At 36.7% G+C, this 23015-nt stretch overlaps 1 protein-coding gene across 1 annotated transcript; it reads left to right on the plus strand.

Annotated features, from left to right (window-relative positions):
* On the plus strand, positions 17598–21358 carry LOC109825669 (RGG repeats nuclear RNA binding protein A-like). The gene is made up of 6 exons (XM_020392533.1): positions 17598–17620; positions 18918–19323; positions 19799–19955; positions 20066–20251; positions 20353–20409; positions 21055–21358. Exons 3-6 carry the CDS (start codon positions 19803–19805, stop codon positions 21292–21294), a joined length of 636 nt encoding a protein of 211 aa, XP_020248122.1. The 5' UTR covers positions 17598–17620; positions 18918–19323; positions 19799–19802; the 3' UTR covers positions 21295–21358.

Consider the following 23015-nt stretch of genomic DNA (forward strand, 5'->3'; position numbering starts at 1 on the left):
TAGGAAGAGAAAGCGCAAAACTATGAATATCCAGAAATGATAAGTCAGAAAAATAAAAGGAAAGGATAGCACACGGGATTTACCAGTCCCCGAAGAGCTTTCTATGACCGAATGCACTACACCTGCTTCTCGCCGCTCAACTTCATGAGTCGCAGGGAGCATCATAGGTGTAGTAACCGTTGAAGCAGCAACTCCTGTAGTTGGTCCCACGGGCAAACTCTCGCTAATAGTTGCGGCAGGCACGGTAGTCGGCATTCCTAAAGAAACCGAGAGTTGCCGAGCGTCAATAACAACTCCTGCCAACAGCAAGAAATCAAGACCCTCGAGAACGTCAGATATCCCAACAATAGTAGTTGCATCAGTCTTAACGACTGGTCCTACAATTATAACACCCTTACGATTAAGTCTGGTAAGGAAACGATTTTCATAAGGACAAAATCCATACCTGCAGAGGAACTATCCTCGAGGACTGGTTCAACAATCTTAAAAACTGGTTCGACCGTCTCGATGACCGGGTCAGCAGTTTCAACAACCGGTTCAATAGCATCTCGGCGTGTTTGCTCTGACAGCATGTCATCGAGTAGCCTATCGCCCGAGCCCAAAGGGTCCTGTATAGGATCAGACAGGGGTGTATCGGCTGCATGATGAGAGGTTTCTTTGTCATTTGAGTCTTCCGTTGAAGCATCTGGAGAAAATTCTAAATGCTAAGACATGAAAAAAGAAGTTGAAAATCAGCAATGAAAAAAAAGTTAAATTTACCTCCTATGGTGACAACATGCTCTCCAACCCCAACGTCACCAGTTGCCTCTTGTAGTTTTTCTAAAAGAGCCAGAAGCATATAAGCAATTAGTAGAGGGACGAACTCTGAATCGTTTAATACCCAAGATTGCCATCTAAAAGTCGTACTACCGGTAATAGGTGTACCTGGGTTAGCAATCACCATGGACGAATCAGATCCCACGATGATACCTTCGCCAATCTCAGGTGCCACGTCTGTTTCGGCACCTGGCAGATCTTGATTCGCTGCCTCATCTGCTTGCGATACGAAGCAAGATTCTCCAAAAAAGCCTATGTCGGGAGAGGAGGGATCGCACATCATCGTGTCTTCGTCGTGACCCCCTGGGACATAGAATTTGCTAAGTTCGAAGCTTGGTAAAAAAAATGATGACAATGACTGAAATATTACCTTCCTCACCAACGAGTGTATCGTCAACCGCCTCCGTTCGAGAAGTATGGGGTTCAGCGCGTCGCTTGATGGTCAACTTCAAGCGTTTAGTAGGTCGCGTCTCTTTAAGATCTACAGGCATGTCCTGTGTAGATGCAGCGCGTGACTCAATTTGCAGTCCTGCTTGAGTTGTAACCCGAGATCGAGTATGTGGGACAAGGCTACATCTCCCCTCTTCTTCTTCGGAATCTGCATCTGAAAGTTCAACAATCATCCTATTGTAAGTTGGCAAAATTCTCCATTTTTTTCGAGCCTTAAGTCGACGAACTCGATCAGCAATCGATAAGTCCTATAGTTCTTTACAAAAAGATTCAGACAAACCTGCAGCGTCTTCCTCGAAGCCACTGTTGACTTCTGTAGCACCACCAGTAGCGACTTCATCTTCTTCGAAAGTTTCCTCCTCAGAAGCAAATGACTCCTCTTCTATTTCCTTCATTTTCTGCTTTCCTTTGCTTGAGGGGCCAGCTATCTTTCCGTCGCGTCTCTTTCTTTCCAATGCATTCTCTTGAGCTACCCTTTCAACAATGCGCGCTGCAGATTCAGCTATCAGCTCTTTAATTGATCGTAGAGGGACGAGTTCACTAGCAACCATGATCCATCTACAATATAGATATGTGAGCTCTAAGCGACGGTCGGCATTCGGAAGACTAAATCTAGCGCCAGTACAGCCCGTTACGTTCCACAGCCAAGCACGAGCGCCGTCCACTAGCCCACCGCGAGTGTGAAACTGTTGGTTTGGATTCTCGATATATAATTGATCATATCCAAACTGACGGGCGAACCGACATGGCAGATAAGTGTAGGCTGTCTAAAAATCACAATAGATAGCTGATCCCCATCAAACACCGATGATGGAAGTTACAATCTGACGACTTCTAGAAGGCTACAATTTGAAGACTTTCACGTAGATCGCTGAAGGTTACAATCTGACGACCTTCACGACAACTGATGAGAGCTCTAGTTCAACAGCCTTCACCATCAACATCGAGAGTTACAATCTGACGACTCTTGCATATCAAAGAGCTAAAGTAAAGATTACAAAATGACGATCTTTGCAACGCTTCGCTCCAAACGCAGCTCAGATCCGCTGCCAAACGCAGCTCTTAAATCGTACAAACGCAGCTTCCAAATTGCTGTAAACGCAGCTCAGATCCGCTGCCAAACGCAGCTCTTAAATCGCTGCAAATGAGCTTCCAAACGCTGCGTCCGAGCTTCCAGATGCTGCGTTCAAGCTTTTAGGCATTGCGTTTGGACACAGAATTCATGCCAGAACGCGAGCCTGCGTTTGACTCGTTCAAACACGAGCTAAACGGTTTCAAAACCGTTTTCCCATGATCTGAGGAGATCACAACTCTACTCAAGAGTGATTTAAGGGGCGGTTACATCCCATTAGCCCCACTTAAGAGCGAATTAAGGAGGTGGTTACACCCCTTAATCCCCTATAAATAACAACAAACTCAACAGAGTTGGGGAGATCGGATTTTTTATAATCAGATCGAGGAGTTGGATCGGTTGGAGCTTTTGAGATCGGCAACAAGATCTTCTTCATCCTTGGCTTATAACCGATTTCGGTTAAATCAACTCTTTCATAGAGTTTCAAACTCGTTCAGAGTTCTCCACAACGTCAAATCGTGAGGAGAAGACCACGTTCCAGTGAAACAAGACGTCGGATCGTCAACGAGAAGCAAACTCGACGTGAGCATTCGAGGGAGGCATCTCATCGCTACCGTGAAGAACCCAGATTTAAACAAAGGGGAGAATCCAGATCATTCTCCTCTCTTTTGTAATCAGGAAATCCAATTGTAACTGAGATTAAAGGAATACAAATCAATTTTCCTTCGTTTCTTTTACTGCAAATTTTCCACCAAACAATAAGGCTCTAAATAACAGCGCCCCTTCACTCTGAAAATGAGATGGCCCGGCCTTATGTTCATGAGCCATCTGAAACAGCCAACATCAAGAGAAGTCCGGTCAGTCCCGGGTGCTTCCACATCAGCAAGCATCCCACTATATCTACCGACAAATCGAGGAAGACATGGGTTAACTACCCAACCCTTGTGCATGCGCAAGCTCTTCCTGATATCTGAGAAGGTCCGAGTTGGCCATTTACACTCCTCGTATAGTTGTAGCAAAGGAGTAGACAGATCTGCACTTTTGGGAGGTGACATCAAGTCGGGGCGATGAAGAACCAACCACCCCATCAGGAGTAGACAGATCTGCACTTTTGGGAGGTGACATCAAGTCGGGGCGATGAAGAACCAACCACCCCATCAAATAGGTATAAGGGAATTCTGTCTTCGGCGTAGGGATCTTCGCAGATGGGATCTCATCAGTCTGAGTGAAAGTTGTAGTCAGTTGGCGAAGCCCACGATGGATACCGGCGATCATTGCTGGCAAAAGAGATAAATTCTTCCCATAGGCAAGCTGGACAGGGGGAAACAATACCTCAATCGGCAAGGCATCTGAAGTTTGATACGGCACCACGCACTTCTTCAACCAAAGTGCGATATAACCGGCCAGCAAAGTCTTAGGATGGATGGATTTCTCCGCTTGCAATAAGAAGGTCCTGAACTTGGTTCCTGCACAAAATCGGTCTTGAGCACTCGCAATGGTGTAAGAGCGGGCGTCACATTTCTTAATTAACTTGTCAATCTCCGAACGGGCCAGCGGTTCCAGTTCACAAATAGTCTCACCAGTTTTCTCCAAATTCTTAAATAAGTAACACGAGAATTGCTTCAAACTTATCTGAGGAGACTTCTTCCTCGCAACAAGGTTAGTTCCGGCCAGAGCAATCTGATAATGACACGTGAGTTCCCATAACGTGTCGTATCGAGCGGCCTTATGTTTTTTTAATAGATGTAGCTCCCGGTTGGAGGGAAAATATTCCTGATACGGCATGTTTCCCATTTGAAGTCCGGAGACTTTGTGCATCTCATGGAAGGGTAATCTGAATTCCCTGTTCCGGGTAAGAAAGGTGTTGGTATCGGGATTATACAGCTCTATTAATCCCAAGAAATGGTTAGCATTCACCAGTAACCCGTATTGAGTGGCGCGAATAGCTTCATGCAACCCTATCAACTTCAGTTCAGCACCCTATCGTTGAATGACATAACCTGTCATCCGCCCCCACCATGCTTTGTCTGAGGAATGAGACCAACCAAAGCATCTGTAATTTTCAATAGGTAACTCTCGTCCTAGTTCAGCGAGACGATCCCTCACGGTGCGAGCTATTATAGGTATCTCCCCTGTAGGCGGCTCCTCCAACCCCATTACGCCAGGTTGTAATCCTGTAATGTGTCTCCTACCGGTAGAACCCGGGAGTGAATGACCAGTGACGTATCCACAAGGAATATTGGTGTGCTCTTCTGTCAGAATCCACGGCATTTGTCGCATCACCGCTTGTCCCCGCAAGTCGGCTAGCGAATGATGGCGAGGGAACGGAGGGAGGTATATTCTTGAAGGCAAGAATATACAAATAACAAAATCTCTCTTATTAGTTGTATATCTTTTATTCTTTTATTCTTTTATTCTTTTGTTATTTGTATATTCTTGCTCATAATTAGTTGTATATCTATCTTACAAGAATATATTTGTTAATAAGTTTTAATTGGCATATAATCGGATTAGATTAGCATAAGACCCTAATCACCCCACCTCTAGGGTCTAACACTTTCTTTTCTGCAGACTCAACCCTATTAATTAAAAAAACAATCTGGTAATTTAGCCAAATTGACATGTATTTTAGTTTTCGTTTGGGTACCATAGTGTTTTCTTTGTTGTGTTTTTATAAAAAAAACACTATGGTGTTAGACCCTAGAAGGGGGGTGATTAGGGTCTTATGCTAATCTAATCCCAATTAAATGCCAATTAAAATTATATAGATCAATGTGTTCTTGCAAGAAATAGATATGAACAATAAGAACAATAAGAATATGAACAAATAAAATATGAGACAAGCAAAACGCAAACACACGATATGTTCACGAGGTTCGGTCCCCACAACCTACGTCCCCGCTCCTCACCTCGAGGAGATATCCACTATCACTATCTGGTTTGGAAGCCGGAACTTCTACACACTCGGTTTACAAGTTCACCAAAAACTCTCACACTACACAATCACTCAACAATCACACTTTACACACTAAGTGTAGGAATCTAGCCCGTGTCCTCCTCCTCAAGTGCTCGATTATAACCTCTCCCTAGGTTCGTCAATCGACGCCACTCCTATTGGATTTGACCCCGTCTCTCTCTCCTCACACTTCTCTCGGTGTACAAGTGTATTACAAGTGATTCTCACAAATAAAAGTTAAATACAATGATTTGTTCTCAATTAACAAGTGAGAACACAATGAAGCTCACACTCACTAAATCCCACACCACAACCCACAATATAATATGAGAATATAAAGCTCAATAAGTGTGTTCTTAGTTCTAGAGAGGAAGAGCAGCAATGGGGTATATATAGTACCCCAATACAACAGCTAAAAGTAGGCAAAAAGACCAAAAAACCCATTTGAAAAACTAGCCGTTATACACATCTGGCAACTCGATGGTCGACCGGTTCGGTCGACCGGAAGGCATAAAAACTCAAAGAATCAGGGTTTAGAGCTGGCGGTCGACCGACGGAACTTTCGGTCGACCGGAAATTCTCTTGGTCGACCGGTGCGGTCGACCGGAAGGCACTCTGGAAATTGGCTCAGAAAAAGAACAACTGTCGGTCGACCGTACCGGTCGACCGAAAACTGACATATGTAATATTGACAGGTTTTGGGCAGTTTTAAAAATTCATTAAAAATATCAAATCACATCCAAAAATAGTGAAACTTTGGGGAAAGTTTCTAAATGATGAAATGAACATGTTTGAACAGGAATTTTTGGAAAAACAAATTTCATTTGTGAAAACTACCTGTTTTTGAAAAAAAGCTTAGAAAACCTGTATTTTTATGAAAGTGAAAGTTGATATAGGACTTGTAAATATTCATATATATATTTTGCATATATTATATGTATATAATGAAGTACGAAAGAGCTGTAAACATGAGATAAAGATATTTTAACAACGTTTGATGAAAAATCATCTATATGATAGAAAACGTCAGAAACCGTGTTAAGTGTATATATATTGAGCTTAGATATAATCATACAATATATGTAAGTAAACCAAACATATACTATATTGAGCTTAGATATAATCATACAATATATGTAAGTAAACCAAACATATACCTAGGTAAATCCACACGAATGAACTTGAATCTTTAACGCTTGATTGACGTGTGTTGAAATACCTGAAAAGAGAGCATGAACACAAAACACTAGAAAACTTATTAGTAGTAAATTGTTTGTCAAATCATCATCAAAACTATAGGGTCAACAATCTCCCCCTTTTTGATGATGGCAAAAAATTTATACATGAATATAAAATATAAACTGATAACCCACATATTAGCTAAAGCATAGACAAAACATGCATGAATGATCACATAAACTCACATATGAATATGAATAAGTATATGAGCTATATGTGGATTTTTCTCCCCCTTTGACAACATCAAAAAGGGAAAAATGAAAGATAGGAGCAATGCTCCCCCTGCTTATGAGCACAGATATAAAACAATAAAGAAATGTATGCCAAAAGCTCCCCCTGTCAAATAGAATAAATGATACTAAAGAGTATGTAAAGGAGCTAAGCAAACTAACCAATCATAAACAGTACATAAAACAAAGAGCTCATTATTAGCAACTTATTTTCCACACACCAAAAAATATGAATATTGTTTCAACTATGCATTGATCATAGAGGAAATCAATCAAAACACAATAAGTCACAAACCATCAAATAGGCATTAGAAACTACATAGTTTTGCATAAACATAGATTCGTCCACAAGGTAGCAAACCACACACATAAATCCATAGAGTTATTACACTCAAACAAAATATAGCTTTCAAGTTTTACAACCCAGAATAGAACATCAAAACAAATAAAAAACATCACATAGAACAACTCCAATAAGCAGCAAGATCACTCATCATCATCACCATCATCATTACCACCATCACCACCATCACCATTGCCATCAGAAGATCCTGATCCTTCAGCAGAGCCCTCCTCAGAGTCAGACTCAGAACTACAAGAGGTATCCGAAATCCCAAGAGACTGACGCTGAAAGGAAAGAATAGTCCTAACATCCCTCTGAATAGATGAGACCTGATTCTGAACGTTTGAGAACTGAGTCTCAAGACGGTCCAGTCGGTCATAAATATCAGAAGCGGATGATGTAGCTCTAGAACGGGAGCGAGAGGATGATGAAGGAGTGGAATCAATGGACATCTGCATTCTAGAAAGAGAAACCTTATCAAAGAAGTCTCTCTTTGATTCAATCTTAGGTTCATTTGAGAGGTCAACGTTGAAGTGTTGGAAGATGAGGGTGAGAAAGGAGCCAAAATGTAGAAACTTGGTATGCTTTGATGCCATGTTATTGACAAAGATAGTTGCCCAATTTACTTTGATTTTGGCAAAAATGGCATAAACAGCATTAATCTTATCAGAAGCAAAATGATCAAAACTACCGGTCTTAGGAATCAAATTTTGAGCAACAATTCTAGCAATGAGTTTGGCAATTGGATTAAGTGAATTGTTGTTCATAGGATAAGAGAATCCGGGTTTAAACATTAGTTGGTTGGTAGCAGGATCACTAAGCTCAATAGACATAAGATCAACGTCACCTGTTGGGATTTCAAGAATCCCCGCAAGTTCGTTGGCATTAAAGGATATAGCAATGTTTTTCACAGATGAGGTAATGGTCAAACTACCATCAGCAGAGGATGATGTGGACAGATTGGCATAAAACAGATAAACTACAGCAGAGGATGATGTGGACAGATTGGCATAAAACAGATAAACTAAAAAAGGATAGAAAGGAACTTTATATACCTCATCTAGCAATCTATTAAAAAAGGATAGAAAGGAACTTTATATACCTCATCTAGCAATCTATCTAACCCAACATTATGAAGGATGAACTGAGTGTCATACATGAATAGCTCGGGATATTTGATATACCTAGTTGGGAGAATTTTCAATTTACACAGTTCCCTATATTTCCTAACAAGAGATTTAAAAAGCAGATAATCCTCATAATGTGAAGCTTTTATAGAGGAGGAACTAGTTTCAGGTTTAGATCTCTTTTTGGAGGGCTTAGGAGGCATGATAGATAAAAGAAATTATCAATTTCCTGTAAACAATAAAGAATTTAGAGCAAATTAACAAATTGCCCTAAAATAGAAACCCTAGATTAAGAAGAGTAAACACTAGATCAATGACATAAGATCAAATAAATAGGAAAGAGATCATTACCTAGCAAAAACTGGTAGAAAACGACGGAGAAATAGGATTGCGGTCGATGGATGCAGGCGACCGTGAAGAAATTTGACAGATTGAGAAAAAATTTCGAAATGAGGGGAAAGAGAAGAGTCGGGTCAAGGAGATGGTGAGGGAACGGCTGGGATTAATTCAGGAGATAGATTAACGGTGATAAGCAAGACGGGTTAAAAACAGATACCCAATAAAACCAAAACCCGATAAGTAAAAAGGATCGCTGCTGCAGGAATTTCAATTCGGTCGACCGACGCGGTCGACCGGAATGATTACAGAGAGACCTTCGGTCAACCGGGTCGGTCGACCGCGAGAAACTGAAAAGCACAGGTTATGGAAAAATTGTTTTGAGAGTTTTTTATAATTTTGACCTTTTGGAAATCTGTTTTATAAAATACTAAGAGTTTTATAAGATATATATAAGTGTTTTTAATTATAAAAACATAAAAATAATTTATTTTTAACATAAAGATTATAATTTGTCAAAAAAATTTTATTCAAAAATAAGAGCAAAAACATAACAAACCATCAAAAACAAAAGGAATACTATACAAGTCTTTTTGGTACCCAAATCATTTTGGTACCACTAGAACTTGGGACATGACCCCTATCATTTAAATCCAAGGCCCTAGGGTTATGAACCCGTTTGGGCATATTTTGTGCATCGATACGATCAAAGCAAAAATTGTAAACGTGACCCATACGATTGCAATTTGTGTAATGTAGAGGTTTGAATGGTTTACGTTGACCGAAATGGAATGCACGTGGTTCATTTGCAAATATAGATTTTTCTTTGTAATTATTTTGCAAACGAAAATTTCTTTTCAAATCGAAACAAAACATGGTCAAATGACCAAAACGACCACAATAATCACATTTATACACATGAGCATGTTTATGATTTACACTATGTGTGTGTACATGTGTTTGTGATGAAGAAGCTTGATGGGATGCACAATCATGTGTAGGCTTGTTAATTTTTGGTGCATTATGACAAAATTGAGCTACATGGCCTTTAAGACCGCAAATAGAATATTTGTGAATTTTGTCATACATATGTTCATAGTGAATAGGTTTCTTAGAAGAATTAACATTGAACTTTGCACATAAGTCCATAAGCTTTTTATTATTAGCAATACAAGTGTTTAGTGTTGAATCTAACGTAGATATTCTTTTTCTCATTTGATTCAACTCATCATTGTGCATGCAAGCATTGCTACTAGAAGTAGGATAAACAAGATTACTCATCATAGATTTCAACTTATCTACTTCTAACATAGCATCACGTTTTTCATGAAGCAAACTAGCATTTTCAATTTTCAAATTTTCATTGCATTCTTTAAGAATTATATTTTCATTTGCAATGAAATTAAACTTGGTAGCTAGTGTTTCATGAATGGATTTCATATTAACATACTTACTCTTTACATCAATATAGCAATTGTGTAATTTTTCAAACTCAAGAGCAAGTTCATCAAAAGTAAGAATATCATCGTTATCGCATGCCTCACTAGGGTTATCACCTAGTGGTATTGTACATGGGCATGAGGCTTCCTTAGAACTCAAAGTAGGATTTTCCAACGCTTGTTGAATAGCCTCTAATTTCCCTTTATGTGCTTCAATAAATTTCCACAAAGCGTGAGCACTATCAAAATTAGCAAATTTGTTAGAAAACGATGAGTGAAAGGCACTAATCAAATATTCTAACAAAAGCTTATTCATGTTAAACAATCTTTTATCATTCTCACACCATTTGGATTTTTCCAAAGTGGGAACAACATAGGCATCCTCAATAATTTCCCATAAATCAAATTGATTAGATTGAACGAAAAGTTTGAATCTAATACGCCATTGAGCATAAGGAAAAATATCCAAACGAGGAGCAATATTAATAGCATATCCTAAACAAGATGAATCATACATATCCATAAAGATAAAATGCAAGAGGCACAATGTAATTAGATTAGCACAAATACAATAACTTGGATCTTTAACTCAAGGCGGTTAGTCCTTAAATCAAAGAGCACCAAGCTCTGATACCAATTGTTAGACCCTAGAGGGGGGTGATTAGGGTCTTATGCTAATCTAATCCCAATTAAATGCCAATTAAAATTATATAGATCAATGTGTTCTTGCAAGAAATAGATATGAACAATAAGAACAATAAGAATATGAACAAATAAAATATGAAACAAGCAAAACGCAAACACACGATATGTTCACGAGGTTCGGTCCCCACGACCTACGTCCCCGCTCCTCACCTCGAGGAGATATCCACTATCACAATCCGGTTTGGAAGCCGGAACTTCTACACACTCGGTTTACAAGTTCACCGAAAACTCTCACACTACACAATCACTCAACAATCACACTTTACACACTAAGTGTAGGAATCTAGCCCGTGTCCTCCTCCTCAAGTGCTCGATTATAACCTCTCCCTAGGTTCGTCAATCGACGCCACTCCTATTGCATTTGACACCGTCTCTCTCTCCTCACACTTCTCTCGGTGTACAAGTGCATTACAAGTGATTCTCACAAATAAAAGTTAAATACAATGATTTGTTCTCAAATAACAAGTGAGAACTCAATGAAGCTCACACTCACTAAATCACACCCCACAACCCACAATATATAATATGAAAATATTAAGCTCAATAAGTGTGTGTGATAATAGTGAATGAAACACAATAAATATAACTCAATGAATATAGCTAAACAAATAAAAGTGAAACAATAAGCTATATAAAGAAGAGTTTAGAAAACTTCTCAATGGACAAGAAGAGCTGAAGAAATGATGATCCCAATAGGATTTGCAAGCCTCTTCTTGTTGTAGAAAAACTTCTCTTGAAAACTGAACTCTTAAACAGCTCTTAAACGAGATTAACAACTTGTTAAATAGCAAACTTGGATTTCTTGATAGATTGAGAGGAAGAGCAGCAATGGGGTATATATAGCACCCCAAAACAATCCCAAATACCTCTCGTCACTTGATTATCTACTCTTAACAGATAGCGGAGAGCCGGAGTGTTATGAATAGGCAGTGCAAGTGAGTGAATCTCAGCAGTGGGAGCATGCGATGCAGGAGTAGATGGATTCTCTACTCACTAATGAGACATGGGAGTTAGCCCAGCTACCTGCGCAGAAGAAAGCCTTGCAACTCAAAGAATCAGGGTTTAGAGCTGGCGGTCGACCGACGGAATTTTCGGTCGACCGGAAATTCTCTCGATCGACCGGTGCGGTCGACCGGAAGGCACTTTGGAAATTGGCTCAGAAAAAGAACAACTGTCGGTCGACCGTACCGGTCGACCGAAAACTGACATATGCAATATTGACAGGTTTTGGGTAGTTTTGAAAATTCGTTAAAAATATCAAATCACATCCAAAAATAGTGAAACTTTGGGAAAGTTTCTAAATGATGAAATGAACATGTTTGAACAGGAATTTTTGGAAAAAAAAATTTCGTTTGTGAAAACTACCTGTTTTTGAAAAAAAGCTTAGAAAACCTGTATTTTTATGAAAGTGAAAGTTGATATAGGACTTGTAAATATTCATATATATATTGTGCATATATTATATGTATATAATGAAGTACGAAAGAATTGTAAACATGAGATAAAGATATTTTAACAACGTTTGATGAAAAATCATCTATATGATAGAAAACGTCAGAAATCGTGTTAAGTGTATATATATTGAGCTTAGATATAATCATACAATATATGTAAGTAAACCAAACATATACCTAGGTAAATCCACACGAATGAACTTGAATCTTTAACGCTTGATTGATGTGTGTTGAAATACCTGAAAAGAGAGCATGAACACAAAACACTAGAAAACTTATTAGTAGTAAATTGTTTGTCAAATCATCATCAAAACTATAGGGTCAACATATGGTGTTGTGTTTTCCCTTAAAACGTTTTCAAAACATCATGTTAAGTATTTATGGTCAATGCTAGTTTGACCCATTACAATATTAGTATTAAACATAGTATTAATATATTATATATTAATTATAATAAATTATATTATAAATAAAATGTTATAATATTTAGTTTACATTATTATAGTATTAGAAGTACTAAATATAATGCAATATAAAACTATATAATGTATTATAATATTATATTGTACTTAGTGAGTTATATTATATTATAATTATTACATATTATTTTCAAATAATTATATATTTAATTATTTTCGTATATCAATTTGTTACTGTTATATATTATATTAATATTTTTATAATAATGTTATTATTATATAATATAATAATATTTTATATATTATATTACATTTACTGTATAATATATTATAATACTATTATTATTATTTTATTATTTTATTTTAAATATGTTACTATTATATAATATTTTACAATTATTAATTTATTATAGTTTATTTATTAAAAGGTTAATAATATTAATATAGCGATTATACTATTATGTAGTATATTATTATATTATTATTTATTATCAATAACTTTTTTATTTATTTTTTATTAGTTTATTTATATTTTATTATTATTTATTATTATATAATACATTGTTAACATATTAAATACTAGTACTTAATATGTTATTATATTGTTATATAAGATATTTTATTTATTATATTTTTATATTATTTAATAAATATTACTAATCTATTAGATTAACTATAGTATAGTATACTATAGTATAGTATTGTATAATAAACATGTTGTTAATAACTCTATATTAATTACATTTAATATATTATGTTAGATATTATATTAACACATTCTCAAACTCAAAACCAAAACACCAAACTTAAAACACTTTTTAGGTGTTTTAAAATAAGTGTTGTGTTTTTAGTTTGAGGATGATTTAACTCAAAAAACATCATGGTTTCCAAACGCATGGTGTTTCGTTTTTGACAAAAACACAATGGAAACAAGTAAAACACCACGATATCCAAACAGAGCCTAATTAGAAATTAGAGTTTTTCTTCTTCAAAAAACACATTTTTTCTCTAACCTATTGATTGGATCGTGAACTTGAGCTTAAAGAGGCCATCGTGTTAGATGAATGCGTGTTGTCTTTCCTACTACCAAGCTTTCATTTGTTTCTATCTGAGTCATGGACTCTAGCTAGTTTCAACCTTTTTTTGTTCCACTACATCTCGATCTTTACCGCGTCAACAAGGCCCCCAGCCTCTCTAAACTGGTTAAAATGATCACATGTTTGCACATGAGCTATCCAACAATTTCTCATTACAAGTCTTAACGCGTCAAATATTAGGTAAAGATGTCTTAGAAATTACCATATAATAAAAAGTACTGACTACAAATAACAATATATAATAATTTAGCGCTAACAGAAGTATGAAAGTACATAAATTACAATTCAGAGACATCACGAACGTTGCAACGAACAAAATGTCGGATATTTGAGTTAAGAAACGGGCAAAAGCAACTTTAACTTGCTTTTTGTAGGGTCCAAAAGAATGGCGATTTTGGGGATGAGTTCGAAGGAGTTGATTGAGCCAATTGAAACAACAAATTTTGTGGCTCAAAAAATTTGGGGTGAAGTTGTTCCTTCTTTAATCTCTGATTCTCTCTTTGTTTCAAAGCCCAGTTCCTCACAACCTAAAGTTTGGCCTGTTTTGGGTGAAACTAGGGTTTGTGATGAAACTAGGGTTAATTTTGTGGCTGAGGTTGAGTTAAAATCAACGGTGGGAGTTGGAGTTGATCCATCATGTAGATCTCAAGAGGAATTGAAGGTGGATATTGATAAGGGCGATTGGGTTAGTGTTGTTAAACAAAACCCTAGATCGCTGTAGTCTATCAAAAAATCTGCTTCTCCCCTTTATCTTTCTACTGATCTTATCCAAAGGAATCGTTTGTGCTTTCGTTGTGGAGGATCGAAACACATGGCGAAAAATTATAGAGATCCGATTGTGTGGTTCAGATGTCAAGGAGTTGGGCATGAAGCTAAGAATTGTTTTCAATTTGAATATGGAGGTCATGGTAATGGAGGTAGAAGATCTGAATATGGAGTGCGTGGCCATTTTGGTGGTCGATCTGGAGGTAATCTTGGGAATCATGGTGGCGATGGTCGTTTTGGGCAAAACCCTAATAACGGTGGTGGTACTGGTCGGTTGAATCCTTAGCAATGGCGTCGGGAGAGGGCGACGTCGGTTCAATCTTCTTCAAGAAAACATGATTCTTTACAACGACAGGATAAAGGAAAAAGACCTATTTCATCAGTAGTTGAAGGGCAAGAAAATATTCTTCAGTGTCAAGATAATGGACCAAGAGATTTTGGGGATCTGGAGGCTGAATTGAAGATTTCACGTGATCGTCCTCGTTTCTCTTCTGTTGTTCTTCATTTTGAAGGGGAGGTGAATTCTGGCTTTCAAAAATTCAGAAATTTTGCTATAATTTCTTTTGTTGAGGGTGGTAATGTCTCTTTAGAAAGGCTGGAGTTAGATTTGAGAGCTTATTTTCTGTTAAATAAATATTGGGATGTGAGACTTTTTACTAATGGAGAAGTATTGGTTAAAATTCAACCGTGGAGACAAATGGAGGAATTGGGATGTGAGACTTTTTACTAATGGAGAAGTATTGGTTAAAATTCAACCGTGGAGACAAATGGAGGATTTAATAAAGATGGGGGTTATATCCTGGAGAAGTATTGGTTAAAATTCAACCGTGGAGACAAATGGAGGATTTAATAAAGATGGGGGTTATATCCCTAAGATCTTGTAAAATTAAGTTTCGAAGATGGAATGCTTGGGAAGGGAATGTGGTTGAAAAGAGGAATTCTCTGGTGTGGATCAAATTGAAAAATGTTCCTCCTCATTTATGGAATAGAGAATCCTTTGAGTTGATGGTGAAACCTTTTGCTGATTTGGTTTATCTAGCTTCGCTGACAAGTGTTGGTTCTGAGTTTGTGGATATTGTTTTGTTAGTCAGATGTTTAGAATACATTGACATTCCTAAGGTCTTGAAGATTTTTGTTGGAAAAAATTAGTATAATGTTACAGTTTCTATTATGTCGGTTATGGGTGAAGTTGTTGAAGTTGAAAAGAAAAAAAATAGAAAGTGGATCATATGGAAGATAACAATAAGAGCTCTTATCAGGATAAATGATTTAAGGGGAGAAAGGATAGTGGATCTGGTTCTTCTTCTTTCAAAGATTCTGACACTAATTCATGGACTGTTAGACAGGATTTGCGGAATAATCCATGGGATTCTCCAGCTGCCAGATTGTGGAATGATGCTAAGATTTTTTATCAGAATAAAAAATCTGTGTGGGGGATTTGGGAAGATAATTCTTCAAAGGATATTGGGGCTGAGCAAGTTACAGAACAAGTGATTGTTTCTGAAAATGAAGTGTTGGTTGATCAGGATGTGGATGATGATGATAGTAAGAGTAAAGAGTCTGAGGTGGAGTTGAATGTCTCTTTGTCTCCTATCATTTCCGAAAATAATTTAGCTCATGAAATAGAAGAGAGTGTTTTAATTGAAGATTCTAAAGGCAAAGCTCTTATGGCTAATGAAAATAATGATGGTGAGAAATGGTTGCCAGTGCTTTTCAATAGTGAGGAAGTTTTAGAAAAGGAAGATGACATTCCAATTATTCATCCTCTGAATTCCTTACCTTCTACAGATCCTAGTTTCAATTCAAAAGTTGCTTATGTCAGAAGATGTTCTAGGTTTGTGGATTATGAACCTATGACTGCTTTGGACAGAGCTACTTCAAGAGCTGGTTTGAAAAATACTGATAAAAGTTCTCATGGAGCTTCTTCAAGTGGTTCAGGTGAAAGTCCTTCTTCTTTGGGTTCTTCTTTGGGTTCCAACGCCACTCCTCTTGGAATTAACCTCGTCTCTCACCAACCACTTCTCTCGGTGTCCTTGTGTATTACAATGTGATCTCAACAAATAGTCTCACAAATACAAATGGTTTGTTCTCTTAACAAGATGAGAACTCAATTAAACTCACTCTCAATGTTACAACTCCCACAACTCAAATATACAATATGTAAAAATACTAAAAGCTCAAGTGAGTTGTGTGTGTAAACCATGAGTATAATGAAATGCAAACTCAATATAAAAACTAGCTTAATGAAATTGATAATCAACAAATAAATATATAAAGTTAGAATTGAGTTAGCAAAAATTTCTCTACAACAAGAGTGATGGAGATGAGAAATTGAAACCCAAACAAGAATGAATAATCTCCTCTTCCTCTTGTGAAAATTACTTCACATAAACACTTGAAAAAACAAACTCAAAACACCCTTAAACTCTTGTAAACTTATTTTTAAAACTTTCTTAGTAATACTCAGAAGTTAGAGGACATGGGGTATAGTATAGTATAATGTAATATAAAACAATATAATAAGCATGTCGGTACCTATATATTAATTATATTTAATATAGAGATATTATATTAATATTTTCTCAAACTCAAAATCAAAATACCAAACTTAAAATTAGGTGTTTTGAAATAAATGTTATGTTTTTGGTTTGATAATGATTTAGCTCAAAAAAATCATCATTTTCAAACTCATGGTGTTTTATTTTTTGTAAAAAACATCATATATAGAAACAAGATAAAACACGGATGTGAGAGTAGCCAAATTCTTCCGATTGGATTTTGATTCCAGCCCAAATCACGGTACCCTTAACGGGTCAAATCCCTACAACTATCAAACCCGACTCAACATCCTACCAGAATCCCAGCGGCTACGGAAACTTCTCCGCCAAGGAACCCGAGCCCTATAAGTATCCCCTCAAAACCATGAAACCCTCTCGAACTCCTTCCTCTCTTTTGTTAGGGTTAGGGTTAGGGTTAGGGTTTCATCAATGCTGGCCTAAAGATCTCTCCTTTTTAAAAGAGGAGAAAACTAAAATCCTTGGCATCTCCCTCTTCTTCAAAAAGTACCAAAACTACCCTAGAGGGAAAAAAAAAACAATCATCTGATGGCTCTCGGCAATTCCTTCGCTCTTTTGGAAAACGCCCGTGCAGTATATCGCTGTGTCAGACAAAGGTGGGGTTTCAAGATGATTGCTTTTCTCTTTTATTGTTTATCAGCAATGCTTGTGTATTGTAAGTTCTATTATTGTTCGTTTGATTTTTTTTTTTTTTAAATCTATTATTGTTCGCTCAGAAATTCTAATTTGATAAATAAATACGGCACCTCTTTTTAGCAAATCATACAAACAAATAAAATAAATTAATAAATAAAACTTTAGCTTCCTAATAATTAACATATAATGATGACTACTTACGAAATCTAATCTGTTTGGTTAGATTGATCATATATTCCAAACCAATTTTGTAATTGCTTAATTTGAGGAATTAAAACTGATTTTTGACGTGAGGTCTAAATTAATAATATTAAGTTGGCCGCTAGTTATTAATTTCATAAAGCAGGAGCTCATGCCACTGATCCAATGTTGATACCTGATTCTTACTTCAAGTGCTTTGATCTCATAATTATCGTTAGGATCTTATAATAAAATTTTTACAACAATTGGCTCCATTATGCATGCACGATAACAATAATATATAGTCTAATTTAATAAGTATTATACAGGTTGAAGATTAAGTTAAAACAATATGTTAGTCTTGGAAAGTTTTAGATCTCGTAAGTAATTTCAAATAGTTGTGAACAATTTTGTCTATTGTGGAATATATTGTACGAGTTCAATAACATCTTGCGACATATTTCATGAATAGATAAGATATATAAGTTTTTTATTCTCTTTTTAAAAAATATTCACATTTGATAGAGTAGAATAAGATTCTTCATTAGGGATTGAGATGTGATATTGTAACTGATGTGAAATCAAACAGGAAATCCTGTAACCGATGGAGGTTTACAAAATCCACCAAAATTTACAACTACCCTAAATGCTTTTACCATTTAAGTGATTTACATGAAGGGATGTAGGTTAGGATTTTCTTCCTTCTTTATTTACATCTTAAGACCTATTTCGTGGATAGATAAAGATACGTAATCTGATCTGTTTGATATACAAGACCCCATATATATGTTGTTTGCTGCTCGCTACTTAAATCAGTCTTTTATTTATTTATTTTGGGTTTTCACATGTTGCCTTGTTCTATATCACTTTCCTTGTATTCGATCGAAATTTATCTCTTTCGATCTGAGGGGGAAAAACTGTTTTTGAGTTATTTTGTTGGGCTTTCTTGTTGGTTACCATCCTTAATATTTTTCTATTTATTTTGTGGTGTTTTATGTTATTCTCTTTCTTTTTAATCAGAGAATGCTTATTTCATATGTCATATCGTTTTCTTAACGTATTCCCTTTGTTTTGCAGCTAGGGGAAGAGGAAATGGTGCCCAAAGCCAAGGCAATGGGGATTTTAATGGAAGAAGAGGACAAGGAAGGGGGTACAATCGTGAGCAGAGGAATTTGAGAAATGAGAATTTCAGAAACGGGAATCGGGTTCCTCGTCAGAATGAGAATCAACACCGTAATGGTTCTGGTTCGGAGAATGGAAGTGAAATCCAAGAAAGTCCGCGAGGAAATGGTAACGGTTTTCCTAGAAACAGGTATGAGAGTGGAAACAACAATGGGGGGAAAGATTATCCAAGGAGATCTAATTATAATGACGGGGAGCCTCAGAAGTTTGCTGGTGGACGGAACTGGAGGAATGATCGAAGGAATAATGGTCAATATGTTGACAACAAGAATGCTAACAACGGTCAAGATGCATCTGAGAGGTACTGACTTACTTTTTATATAATGATCATTGATTGGTTCGATTTTTTTAATTCCTATTCATGGTGATCAATTTTGTTTCATGGCTTTGATTGTTGCCTTCTGTTTTGTGTAAATGGAATTTTAGCGTTGACAGATATTATTTTATTAATGTAATTAAAACGCAATGTGATCTCCAGACACCAGTAAAATATAAGGTGACTGGATATGTGCCATAGATGGCATGTGAAATTTTTAATATTTTTTAACAATAAATGTTATATTTTCTCTGATTATCTGATTTGAACGTGAAGGATGTGGTTTACTTAATTCAACATTTATTTTGGGCAGAATTTACTTTTTACTAGCTTTTCTCTTGTATTTTAACTGATTTGCTTGATTTATAATTACCTGCGATGTCATTATTTTGGGCTTACGACGACTGTATTGTCAGTCTTATGGCATTTATATCAAACTGACCTTATTCCATTTTTGCAGGAAAATGAGTAAAACTGCTGAAGTGCAAAATGTTGAACAGCCTGCGAAGACCCTCACTGAAGAGGAAAAGAGACGTCTTGAAGAGAAAGAAAAGATGGAACGTGAATGGAATGAAAAGAGTGAACGATTGAAGAAAGAGAGGGAAGCGGAAGCAAAGGTGAATTTGTCATTTGGTTAGCCTTGCTGATTAACAGCATGTAATCAAGCATGCTGAACGTTTCTATATATGTGTCGTACACAAATAAACTGTTTCTGATATTGTTTCAGAAACTTACACTTCATCAATATGAGGAAAAATGCCAAGAGAAAAGAAAGGCACTAGAAGAGAAACTGAAGAAATTTGAAGAGGAGAAAAAGACACCAGAAGGTTTGAAGCCTGAGGAAAGGAAGGTCGTGATTGAAAGAGAAGTGAAAATTATTGAGAAAAAGAAAGATGAAGTTTTCGTTCAGCTGGTACGTAATTGGTTGGTTTCTTTATCGTACACTTTTTTTTTTTTTTGAAACATGTAGGATCTGTCCTTGACCAACAAATGGCTTCTTTGTTCTCGGTACAGAAATCTGATAAGCTGCAGAGGAGAAATAGTCATGGAAAGAAAGACAAAGTTCGTGAGGTAGTGTATTTGAACCTTTTATCGCGTTCGATCAATTTTTATATATCTGGGTTTACGTTTGCACACGTTGGGTTTTCAATATGCGGAAGTGATTGATATCCCCGCATCTTCCATGTCTTGCTTCTTTTATGAGCTTGCATCTTTCTCAGCATTACAACAGTTATATTTCAACCTCGGTTGCTTGCTTTCGTCTCGATCCTCAGCTAGTCTTATTTGAAATCTGCTGCAAAACATTGCACTATAAGGATTCGGCTCTAGATATATTGAAATGCTACCAAATTGCACTAGTTTACTTTGGTCAAGATATTATCTACTGAGGTTTTTTTGAGTTACTTTTAAGTTGTGCTTTTATTACTGTTATATAAATTTTCCATTTCCTAGCTATCGATCGAATTTGCAGAAAGCGGACAAAATGCTGGTCTATAAGTTTTTAGCATTTTGCAGTCAATTAAAAGAAGGCTATTTGTTTATTTGCATACAACAAACATACTGATAAATAAAGCTTTCAGAAGGTTAAGGTTTTGTTGATGCATTTTTAGGAATGTGTGTATGAAATTTGCATAAATAAATAAATACACACATGAAGATCATCACACCTTGCGGGTTGAGACATGGAGACTGACCTTCTCTCGTTGATACTTGCAGCCAATCATCCCAAATTTTCAGTTCCGTAGACCTGAAAGGAGTGATCATCGCAGAAACAATAACGACCAAGGCCCAGACAACCGCAATGGCGGCAGAGATTATACTCGAGGTGGTTTCTCTGCTCGCATGCCTGAGAAAGAGGCAAAGCCTGAGCCTAAGCCTGCTCCTAAGGCTTCTCATGCACCTGTAATTGAAGATTGTGGCCAGTTCCCAGCTCTTGGTGGTGCTCCGAAGGCATAGATTTTGTTAGTCAGTGTTTTCCCTTTTTTTTTTTTTTTTTTTTTTTTTTTTCCCCCTTTTTTTTTTTGGTTTTTTTCCTTTTTTTTTTTTTTTTTTTTTTTTTTTGCCCCTCTCTCTTCTTTGGAGAAGAGTGGCATTTAGGCTTTTTGGAGGGTACGTAGTTAAGAACGAAGTGACTTATCATCTATTATATCCAGACTTAATTATTATATTTTATTGTGTGGATGATAAGATTTATTTATTGACTTATATTCCCGTGTGCCTTTCTCACAGGCTATTTGACGAGCACAATAATGATAATTTTTTATATTTGTAATTTGACTTTCTTTTATTTTAGTTTTGAATAAGAAAGATTTGGCAAGTTTGACCATATTTTAATTTAGTTTTCATTGTGAGAGATTTAAGGGATTTTCTATTTTGTTAGGATTTTAATTTTGAATTTTAAATTTTGAATTTTAAATTTTGGGTCAAATTTGGTTGTAGAGTCTCTCGTTGCAATTTGAGTGATTTGAGAGATTTCAGAATCTGTAATTTTTTTCTCTTTAAAAGACGCAACAATTTGAGTGATTTGAGAGATTTTAGAATTTGTAATTTTTTTTCTCTTTAAAAGACTGCTGCAACCAGAGTTTGGAAAAGAATATTTGAATCAATGAAAAATTTTGTTAATTCATTATTAGTGTGAAGCCTCGGGTGTGAAACCCTAGGCTGACTCTCCTGGCTCCTCTTCCACAAACATCCACCCTCCCATGTTTCTTCTTCGTTTTTCCAAACAACCGTCCCCGCTCTTCTCCTCCTCCAACAGCCTCCGTCGTCGCCTCCTCCCCTGCTCCCTTCCACTTCGAGCGGCCCCGCCAATCACCCCCACTTCGAACAGTCCCGACGAACTTACTCCTGCTTTCCTCCATATCGCGTAGCCACCCCTTCCCCCTCCTCAAACTGTCAGATCCACCTCGAACAGCCGTCCTTGTCATCTCGCTCGCGTACACTCGTTAACCATGTTCTCTCGTTACCCACGTCGCTAGTTTACACGTTGACCTGTCACCCTCATCGTCGCTCGGATTTGCCGCCGTCGTCTCTCAGTTCGGCCGCTGTCCAGTCGTCTCTCAGTCGCCGCCATTGTCGTCGCTCAGTTCGCCGTCGCGTCGTCATCCAGTTCGACGTCGTCGCACCACCTCCAAAGGTCCCTCACGTCGAGTCTCTTCAGGCCGACGAAGGTTTCGATTTCTCTCTATTTTTTTTAATCTCATTTTATTAGTTAATTGCATGAGTATTTCATCTCTAAACTCTTATCATATATTCACTGCTTAGATTATATTTGTGAGTTGAGAGTAATTGAGCATGTGACTGTTAAAGTTTGATATTGATTGTAGAACTTGTGCATGATAATGAATATTGCAATTAAATTGATTGAGATTAGAATTATTCATAATTATTGATGCAAACTTTGTTAAATCCATCTATCACATTAGTTGTTTTGAATTTAATTCATGCCAAAGATCATGAAATTGGGTGAAACAGTGTGTTATTTGAATTAAATCGATGATTCTGATAGACCTGTAAAACCCTAAAAATTTGAATATTATGTGAAAAATAAAAATAAATATGCTATATGGTGAAAAATAATATATTTTGATGTTTGACTATGATAGGAATTGATTTGAGATCAATTCAATGTATATTTGTGAATATATGAGTGCAAATGCACAACACATGCACGAAGA

This window comes from Asparagus officinalis, chromosome 10 (assembly GCF_001876935.1).
Source record: "Asparagus officinalis chromosome 10, Aspof.V1, whole genome shotgun sequence".
In the NCBI taxonomy this organism is placed as follows: Eukaryota; Viridiplantae; Streptophyta; class Magnoliopsida; order Asparagales; family Asparagaceae; genus Asparagus; species Asparagus officinalis.